The sequence below is a fragment of the Branchiostoma floridae genome, chromosome 17 (assembly GCF_000003815.2).
Source record: "Branchiostoma floridae strain S238N-H82 chromosome 17, Bfl_VNyyK, whole genome shotgun sequence".
In the NCBI taxonomy this organism is placed as follows: domain Eukaryota; kingdom Metazoa; phylum Chordata; class Leptocardii; order Amphioxiformes; family Branchiostomatidae; genus Branchiostoma; species Branchiostoma floridae.
The window spans coordinates 15155001-15165715 of record NC_049995.1 but is presented as its reverse complement, the minus strand read 5'-3'; the positions used below and the strand labels follow the sequence as shown (position 1 = coordinate 15165715).

The window sequence follows — 10715 nt, the reverse complement described above, 5'->3', positions numbered from 1 at the left end:
CAGTCGCTACTGGAATCTGCAAAGACACGTCAAACATAACAGAAAGACGTCCGTGCTGTTGGTAAAATAGATGGAGAATTCCTGTAGTTTTCCATCTTCGTTGTCTTCCAGCTGTCACGGTGCAAGGTATAACGGCTACACACGCAATACTAGTACTGGAATCTGCAAGGACACGTCCATGTTGTTAGTAAACTGGATAGGTCTCCCGGCTGTCACTGTGCTAGACTTCTATGTATGTATAAAATACAACACGGGGAATTTTGTATCGCCCGAGGTAAAGCCCGGTCGCGGGTCGGATCGCCCGACGGCCGGACGGTGATCGGAGCCGCAGCAGGGCTGGGCCCGAGAGAATACCCCGTGTCGTATTTTGTCGAAATCATGCCAACCAAAGCAAACTCAAGTTTATCACCAAAAAAAAAAAAAAATAGGAAAGACGTGACATCAATGCACATCGCAACAACAACTCTATTCGTCAGTTCGAACAGTTTTGGGACAGCGACGCTCTTCTTATTCTGTCAAAGAACCAAGTAGATGTAGGGCGGCAGCTGTCTATGTTGACTTAATTTAAGTAACAATATGGTTAAAACTTTTCTTACAAAATGCCATATTGCAAAAATGTCCACAAATAAACTGATTTTGTCAAGAGCAATCGTGCATATTTCGCCGAAAAGTTCACGAAACATGCTTCTTATCACATTAATCAATTGCCCCAGTTGCTTCAATTATGTTAACACCTGTGGCCTGGGGCTCTTCTATTTTGTTTACTCCCACACAAACTACTAGAGGGCAAGCCTTATGGTATAGTATTGTGTGTGAGTAGCTCGATAACATAGCTACAGGGAAAACGTGCTACATTTTGCGAAGATTTTACCTTTCTTGTATAGAGCTATGCTGCGTAGTTGTCATCAGAGCAAGGAGCTTTCAACAAGATTCTAAATGACAGGTCATTGCCCTTAGTCAGAGCACTGGCAGACTACGTCTGGCTTCTTGTTTTGTATATTTATAACAATTTGGCAACATTATCTGGCCCCTTAGCTGCTACCTAGGAACTTTTAACCTTATAGATATAACGTCAGCAGAATAAGATTGAATAGTCACCTTTCAAGCGCCTGGTGTAAACACGTTGAAGCCGTACTCAGAAACACACAGATCAACCGGAGGTGTGTCTGGAGTAGTCTGGAGTTTGGGTTAGTTTCCTGCTTCTCAAGTCTCGTCTGGAAGTCTCGCGTGGATTGAGAGACACCTGTCAGAATTATCTTCAAGCAGATATTAGGAGGGAAGAGCATAATGTTTTCCGACCACTTGTTTATCATAAATACTTGAAATATCTTACTTACTTTCTGTCTTTCAAGTGTCTGCTTGGAACAACCTTTTATTAAATCGACATTTCCTTAAGAAGTGTGGCTACAAAAGGAAGATGTCAACAGCAAGATACAGGATGTCATAAAGTTCAGAGAAAGTAGATATATACGAAACACATTTTGTCAAACTGCTCTTTCTACGATCACGAAAGAAAAGAGCTGTTTGACGAGGCCACCAAATTCCATCCAAACTTCCTCTCATTCACAGACAAAAATAAAACATTTCTCCTTCTAACATCACAAAACCCACACATAATAGAAAAGGTGGGATCTTTCGTCTTCCACTGTCTTCGAAAAAGGAGTCGAACCCAATAACCCAGGATCTAGAGTTAGCTTTTAAGACTAGAGTAGACACTTGTGATATTGTTTTTTACACCGTTTGAATCTCTTATGTTACCTGCAATTAGCCCACGGGCAAGAATTTGCAATAAACCTTATCTTGAAATTGCTCTTCGATGAAGCCGGCTTTGTTTTGAAAAACTACTGATGCGATGGTATAATGTAAAAGAATTACACAATAAATGTCAGACAATTACAAGCTGTTCTAGTGCTAGAAATCACGATGTTGTTATATGAAACAACTTTGCGTTATTGGTCGATGGTACATACCTACCTACCTACCTGGATGGTATGACACTCCAAAACGGAGGAAAGTTCAGAGTAAATGATGTTACTATTAAACAACACAGCGTCACTTACATGACATGTGTCTTCCTTCATATTCCTTCCAGGTCAGTAGCTCCAATTTTACTGACGCCATTTTTATCTTTGAAGGTCACAACTTGTCGAGCGACATTATTTAGTTGGCCCGACTCAGGTTAAAATAGAATAAAAGCAAAAAATCTTCTATCGCATTGTGCCCGAATGTAATAACCTGGCAAGGTAATATGAAATAATATCCATCATAGTAACGCCTAGCAAGCGGGTCAAACTCGCCACTCGTTCATGGCTGTATCTGTTACTAAACGCATAAGGAAGAGAGAGAAAAACAACAACAACAACAACAACTGATTTCTCATTCGCTCTCATGGAATATTCCAAATTACAAGTAGTGATGCATACCGCAAAATCCCTTCATTCATTTTGACATTTCTGTGTAAACTTACCTGTTTAAAAAAAGTTTGTATAAAGATATACACAAATATTATAATATACATATCACATACAGGTGAATGTGAGAAGTAATATCTTACTGCAGTTATTGCATAACCAATGACACAAGTGCACATGGGAATTGATATTACATAATAGTATACTATAAGTGCTAATACGATTGCATTTGAAAATCATGTATCAAAATCTGAAAAAGCATACAATTCAATCAGCCTATGGCTGCTGTTTACTTTACACAGTTGATCATATACTGATTGTAATAAACTAACCATTCATTCATTCATTCTCCTTGGACCGAATACTTGAAATTGCATGGTGTCAAGCATTGCTTTTGATCATTACGTTAATTTTCAAGTTAAATCATAACTGTTAATTATTACTATTTCCATATTGATACAAAAATAAGGCTATATCAATCTAATGCACCTGATTAAATGATGGTATCCAAACATATAAAAAAAAGAAACATTTAGTATTGCATACTGTAACATTCCTTCAGTGCATTGTGAATTTACCAAAGAAAGTTTGTGTATAGCTATAAATCTATATAAACATATGACAAAAAACTTAGCTGAGCTTACATGCTAACTACAAAGCAGGGTAGTGATACCCTAAACCTAACATATCATTAGATTATAATCTGTATTTTATAAAGGAGCAACTTCTAAAAGTGTTTAAAAAAGTCAAAGTCCTTCCCATACCAAATGGTGCATACTGCAGCACCCATCTCCATTTCTGTAGCCCTTGGGCCACACAACCTTGTGCATATCACTACATACTGTACATGCAACAGGGGGCTGGTCCACTGGTAGTGGTGTGTGTTTGTATTCAAATACCATACTCTTTGCCAAATAATGAGAATCAAGCAGGGAAAGCAACATGTACCATTTTACAAAAGTCATCAGTATGTAAAGGCATTTTATCCGAGCCTTTTCCACATTTTGACAAATTTTAAAAAATAGAACAAGACAAGAATGCATTTCTAGTGCCTATAATCTTAACTTATAATCAGCCTTGTAAGCATGTAGCATTCAGCTCACAGGCACTTGAAATAGCTGGCTAAATTGATGTAACTTTAATTTGTGATATTCAGCCATTGTGGTATTAAAAATTCTCCCCAGGCCCCCCTTAAAAATTCTTCAATTTTAATGATGCCCCCTGACTTTTGCCAAAGACCCCCCCCCCCCCTTAAATCCGTGGGTGCTGGCTCCAGTCGTAGTAAGTGTATTTGGGTGCGTAGTCCATGGTCCCCCTGGTGTGTTCATTATCATCATCATCCTTGATGTTGCTCGCTCCAAACACACTCTGCATGTAGGAGGGGGGAGCTGAAAGGAAAAGAATATTGGACGTCACGCCAAATAAAATTTTAATAATACTTTCATAAAACAAAAAACACCAACATCGTGACTACAATATAACGTTCGTTCCGGATGTAACCATACTGGCTACTTCTGCTGTTACCCGCACCAGACAAATTTTACCTGCACCACTCTGAATTTATGAAGTATGGATCATACTAAAATTGTTCAGGAACCATTGCTATTTTTTCTTCTACATGTATAGTTTATAGGTGGTAACAGTCAATGCAGCTAATAACAATCCACATACCCCTACATCATACGACATTTATGTATAAAACCCAGTACATAGACCAGTGCAGGTTAAGTGCAGGTAGACAACAGCAATACCTGCACAGCTCCAATTTTACCTGCACTAACCTGCATATGCAGTTGGTATTTCGAGCCCTGATAAAGTTTGACTGATTGAGTGTTACTTACGGAGGTTCGGTGTGCCTGCTGCCGGCATAATGGGAGGGGGAACATACGGAGCACCAGTCGCTGGAGGATAGGCAGCATCAGGACCAGTAGGAGGAGGATACGGAGCACTGGGGTTGGGTGGGGGGTACGCCCCAGGGTTAGGGGGAGGGTACGCCCCTGGGTTGGGGGGCGGGAAAGCAGGGTCAAAGCCAGGAGCAACAGGAGGAGGGGGGAAGGCGGGTGCCGTAGGGTAGATGCTCCGTAAGGGGATGGAGCCAACCAGGATGGGGAACTTCAGGTCCAGGCTGGTGTGGGCTCCTTTGAAGTGTGCACTCACCTGTAAAGGACCAAAATGAGTTTTTTCCTTTATAATTTTATATGTTAATTGGTACATGTACCTTTTGCCTTCTCTTCCTCATTTTTCTTCCTTTATTTCACTACCTTCCTTCCTCACTTCTTTCTTTCCTGTTTTCTTTCCTTCTTGCATTAATATCCTCAATTCCATCTTTATTCCAAAATACAATTATTTGTCCATTCATTCATTCATTCATTCACTCACTCATTAACTCATTCATTCATCAACTGTTGTATCAGTGTATTTCACATTAAATCGTATAGCAGTCACAGGTCTCTGTATCTTGCAGTTTCAGTAATCGTTCGGTACAACAACATTACTTTATAGACCGTGAGTGAGTTAACATAATAGTTATGCAATAAGAGTTAAGATACAAACTTACATTGAGTGTGTAGGTGAGATCAATGATGTTGCAGGAACGCAGGTTGGACGGGGGGATGGCAGGGACAGGCAGGATCAGGTTCAGTTGTACAGACCCCCCCTCGTCACACCCCTCCCCCTCAACCTCCCCCAGGTTCTTAGATCTGTGTCGAGTTTTGTGGTGAGGATGATGGGCATGGAAAGCCACATCCTGGTAAGAGAAAGAAAACGGTTAGCATTAACTCCTCAACACCATAAAATGAATTGGATGAAATTGGTTCATATTCCAAGCTTTGGCCAATCCCAAGATACGTTATTCCAAATGCATTATTTGAATACTAATATGAATGTGTGTTGAGTCTTTTGGTGAGGGTAGTGGGCATAGAAAACAACATCCTGGCAGAAGAAAGAAAAAAAAAAGTTATTATTAACTCCTCAACACTACGAAATGAATTGGATGAAATTGGTTCACATTACGAGCTTGGGCCAATGTCAAAATCCTAAAATACCTTAATACAAGTGCCTTTTTTGAATACTAATATAAATGTAAAATGTGTGTCAAGTCATGTGATGAGGGTACATAGCGGGCATGGAAAAACCACATCCTGGCAAAACAAAAGAATCAAGCCTGTAAGCATTATTAAACACCAGGAAATGAAGTGGATGAAATTGGTTCATATTGCTTAGGCCAATATCAAATCCTAAAACACCCTAATGCAAGTGCCTTTTTTGAATACTAATATAAATGTCAATGTGTGTCAAGTCTTGTGATGAGGGTAGTGGGCATGGAAAACAACATCCTGGTAGAAGAAAGAAACCAGTTAACATTAACTCCTCAACACCACAAAATGAATTGGATGACATTGGTTCATATTACGAGCTTGGGCCAATGTCAAATCCTAAAATATCTTAATGCAAATGGAATATTTGAATACTAATATAAATGTAAAATGTGTGTCAAGTCTTGTGATGAGGGTACGTAGTGGGCAGGGAAAACAACATCCTGGTAGAAGAGAGAAAGAAAGAAACTGTGGATTAGCACACTTGTGGAACAGAAATTACTCCCTCTGTCAGAACAAACAGAAACTGCACTGACGAAACATGTTGCTTGTCTGTTGTTGTATAAATACACAAACATATACAAACATAGTGTGCACACACATATAAGTACAATGTACAATACTCAAAAACAGGTAGTAATGGAGTTTGCTAAAATCAATTAGGAATGGTAACATGTGTACACTAGTTGATCATGATAAGATTATTGAGTTGCATGCAGATACAAATCTAAGTGTTACTGTAATGTTCTAGCTCTATTTCTAATTTCACACACAAATACTCTTCAAGGTTGGCAAAAATTATACTGCCACTCTAACTTTACCTGCTTGAGTTTTGCAGTGACCTTGGTGATTTTTGAACTTGAGTTGTTCTCCACGGAACCCCTGATGATAATGGATTCACCGGGACAGTAGGCAGAGCGATCTGCCTGGACTTGTAGCTCGATGGGGCCAGAGGCACAACACAGGCAGCACAGGGTCTTGGACTGCTGGCCGGTTAGGGGAGTCTGTGAAAAACAACATAGGATTGGTATCCACAGAGGTGCAGTTCCATGGTGATCCGCTAGAGGGCTTAGATGCACACGATGGGCAGCATAGGGTCTGTGAACAAAACTAAGGCTTATAATCTATTGGGCTGTAGTTTCAGAAGGTTTAAAAAGGACCTCCTAGATTTTAATCTGTGAGAGTGCCAAGGCACAACATTTCAATTGCTGACTGCTGACCGGGAGTCCTGTGTATTCTCCAAGCAGAGTTTGGGTTGCAGAGATACCGGGGTAGTACCAGTTGGAATTTTCACTCAGTGGAGCAAGCCGCTACTATCTCTGCTTGGATTAGATGTGAGGACCACAAAAGGTTATGGTGGTACACTGTACATGTTTGCAGGGATTTCATTTTATGGTAGGGCAAAAATCAAATCAAATCTGTGTGTTATTTCACCTACAGCATCCAAAACCGGTAGCTGGTAAAGATATAAACAAAAGTGGACAACAGTGCTAAGAAAAATTTCTCCATACAAGGAATTTGACAACAGTTACAACATTACTGTAATTACATACCATAGCATTGGGTTCCTGGTTCAGATCTACCATGTCCAGAACAGTGAAGGCCCTCTTCGTGGTGTGGTCAAACTTCCATGGTTTGTCGATGGTTCCTCTCACCGAGTAGCGGATATAACCTGGCAAGGTGATTTTGTGGTTAGGGTCATTGACTAAGTCTTAGAGTCTAACGTTCTTGGTTCCAATACTCAGCAGGGCAAAGAGTTGTGCCCTTGGAAAAGGCACTTTTTTTTACAATGTCAATTACTGGATTTCCTCACTTCACTCAGGTGAATATTAAGAATCTTCCAATCCGAATGTTCTTTTGGATGGGTCGTTAAGTCGGTCATTCGGCATGTTTGAATAGAGACCTTAAGAACATTGCAGAACCCACCACACTTATCGAAACGAGTAGGGTGTGGAAAAGAAGAAAACCTTTACCATCTGGTCAAACAAAAGTTGTACCTATGGTACAAAACTCGTGGTTTACCACTTGTATACCAAAAGCCAGTTTACGAAACACTTTGGACTTGCTATCACACTACTTTGCAGGCTAAAAGCCTAAATCAAACCATTGTATGCATGATAGCCATGGTGGAACATGCAAGATTTGACTACCAAAATTGACATGGTAACATACAGAATAAACAAACAAACAAACAAACAAACAAACCGTTGGAGCCTTCAAACGACGTAGGAAGTCCCTGCAAGGGCAGCTGGTACTGGAACGGGTAAACATGGTGGCCAGCGCCCAGGGTGGGGTTGTCACCGGACTGGCCTGATGCTGAGGTATAGAACATACAGGTTTAGGACTTAAAACATGCCATTGTATGAATCAACAAAATAAAAGTATGGGAAGTAATTAAGGTCTCATGTACTGCACCAAATATGCAGTCAGAGCTTTCTTATAGAACATATACAGTCAGGGCTCGAAATACCACAAGAATATGCAGGTTTAGTGCAGAAAAATTCGAGCTGTGCAGGTATTTCTGGTGTCTACCTGCACCTAACCTGCACTGGTCCATGTACTGGGTTTTATACATAAATGTCATATGATGTAGGTGTATATGGATTGTTATTCGCTACATTGACTGTTACCACCTATAAAGTATAAAAGGAAAAATAGCAATGGTTCCTGAACAATTTTAGTTACTGTATAATGATCCATATTTCCTAAATTCAGGGTGGTGCAGGTAAACTTTGTCTGATGCAGGTAATTTTCGATGTTACCTGCACCAGTGCAGGTATGTAGAAAAAAATATTTCGAGCTCTGACAGTGCTGATTGTGTTACACCTAACAGATAATGATAACACAATGCAGCAGCAACACAGCAATAGCGGTAACGTAACGCAGCGATAAAAATGCTCCTGACCTGCTACTAACTGCGTTATCGGGTTGCTGCGCGACTGTAATGGGTTGGGTCAGGTTTCATGTTTGTTTTGCTACGTTGTCATGGAAAAGTTCACAGCAGCATTTGTCCAGTCAAAATTAGGTATACACGGTCGAATTGTGAGGCAAATGTTACAATGAAATTCAAGGCATTTCTGAGCCTAAATGCCCTTAATTGTAAATGTGGTAATATAGCGTCATGTAACAGTTATATATATAAAACGGCACTGTAGAGAGAGGCGCACACTTGCACACAGACACACACACACATACACCAACACACACTGTGACACACACGCACAAACACACACTCACACATACACACAGTCTCTCTCTTTCACACACACACTCACACAGACACACAAAGACACTTACACAGGTCAAGACACTCACACAGGTAAAGACACTCACACAAACACACACACACACTCACAAAACAACACATACATACTAGTATAAATAAGCCAAAATCAATTTGATAACATAGAAAGTATAATAACACAGTACCTTTTCCAAACAGTGTGACTTCCTGGTTGAAGTACGTCTCGTCGGCCCTGTAGTGCCGGTGTTCCGTGCGTGCGTGCTCTCCTGAGCCAACCCTGTGGGTTTCCGTCCACCCTACGTGACCTTTGCCCTGAAACTTCAGTCGGATACCTAAAAAAATTGAAACCACATACAGGTACAAATATAGCAGTGAATAAACAACAATATGACTGGAGTTATACTTATAGATGTGGGCAACCGACTGCCACCAAATGCAAAGTCATAATGCAGGTATACGTCAGTTAGATACAAAAATACCACTCTGACATATACTTAATGTTTGGATTGGTGTGTATATTGTATCTTATATAGGCGTCATAGATTGTGTCCAAAGAAGAGAATTGAGTAATTGAAATGAAAGAAAGCACTGAGCACTACCTGACAGCCTGGTGACCAGGTACTGCAACCCACTGGTGGAAAGAGACAGAAACAGCTGAAGGGAGGACACCAGAGAGGACCTAACAAAGAGACAGAAAGGAAAGAAGGCAGAGCCACGAACAGGAAATATGTATATATAGCTGGCATTTATTTTAAGAAGGAACTAGAAAAATGTACATACTAGTTAGAGTTGACAGAGTTAAAGGACTGGTACAGAGAAAGTCAATTTGATTTTGTATCATGCAAGTTATCTTCATCAAACAGGGCTCGAAATACTTTTTTCTGCATACCTACACTGGTGAAAATTACCTGCACCAGATAAATTTTACCTGCACCACTGTTTAGGAACTAAATTGCTATTTTTTCTTTTATACCTAATAGGTGGTAAGCGTAAGGTGGCAACAGTTAATGCAGCTAATAACAATCCCTATACTTCTAAATCAAAGGAAATTTATGAAAAAACCCAGTTCATGGACCAGTACAGGTTAGGTGCAGGTAGATACCAGAAATACCTGCACAGCTCCAATTTTACCTGCATTAACCTGCATATGCAGGGGGTATTTCGAGCCCTGTCAAAGTATCAACATATTTAAGCGTTGACGTTACCTCTCATCTTCATTTCATCGTTCAGGTCCACTGTGACCTGCCCTGTGATCCACTGTCCTGGCATGAACACGTCCGTGTTGTTGGCTAACTGGATGGAGAACTCTCGCAGTTTCCCCATCTTTTTTGTCTCTTATTTGTCACTGTGCTAGGTATAACAGACTCTACTGGTATCTGCAAAGACATGCCAAGTATTTTAAAGAACACATCCATTTGTAAACTGGATTGAAAACTCCCGCAGTTTCCCCATCTTTGTTGTCTCTTAGCTGTCACTGTGCTAGGTGTAACAAGTTTGGCTCTACTGATATCTGCCAAGACACACAAAGTAGAACACATCCATTAGTAAACTGGATGGAGAACTCTCGTAGTTTCCCCATCTTTGGTGTCTCCCTGCTGTCACTATGTTAGGTATAATGGGCTCTTAGACTACTGGTATCTGCAAAGACATGCAAAGTATTAAAGAACGCATCCATTATACCCCCCCTCACATGTAGCGAAAATTGATCGGACGACGAGTCTGCGAGCTCTAAATTACGAGGAGGCATTCCTCAGAATTTAGAGATCGCAGACTTGTCGTCTGATGGATTTTCACTACATGTGAGGAGGGTATTCGTAAACTGGATGGAGAATTCCCGCAATTTCCCCATCTTCTGTCTGTTGTTGGTACTGGCTCTATTCTTAAGGTATGCACAGTGACAGTTCTGGAATCTGTAAAAATATTAGTCAGTAAGATCTTTTGATGAGGAGGTTTGCCTGTCTTCCT

At 40.5% G+C, this 10715-nt stretch overlaps 1 protein-coding gene across 1 annotated transcript in view; it reads right to left on the bottom strand.

Annotated features, from left to right (window-relative positions):
* The window catches only part of LOC118404041 (arrestin domain-containing protein 3-like), a 13867-nt gene extending 3747 nt beyond the window's left edge, over positions 1-10120 (bottom strand). The window contains exons 1-5 of the mRNA XM_035802985.1: positions 9956-10120; positions 8936-9082; positions 7712-7822; positions 7060-7178; positions 6328-6510 (exon numbers count right to left, since the gene is read on the bottom strand). Coding sequence (XP_035658878.1) covers positions 6328-6510; positions 7060-7178; positions 7712-7822; positions 8936-9082; positions 9956-10073 — 678 coding nt within the window. The 5' untranslated portion in view covers positions 10074-10120. The remainder of the gene's footprint in view (positions 1-6327; positions 6511-7059; positions 7179-7711; positions 7823-8935; positions 9083-9955) is intronic.
* Between the last annotated feature and the right edge of the window lie 595 nt (positions 10121-10715).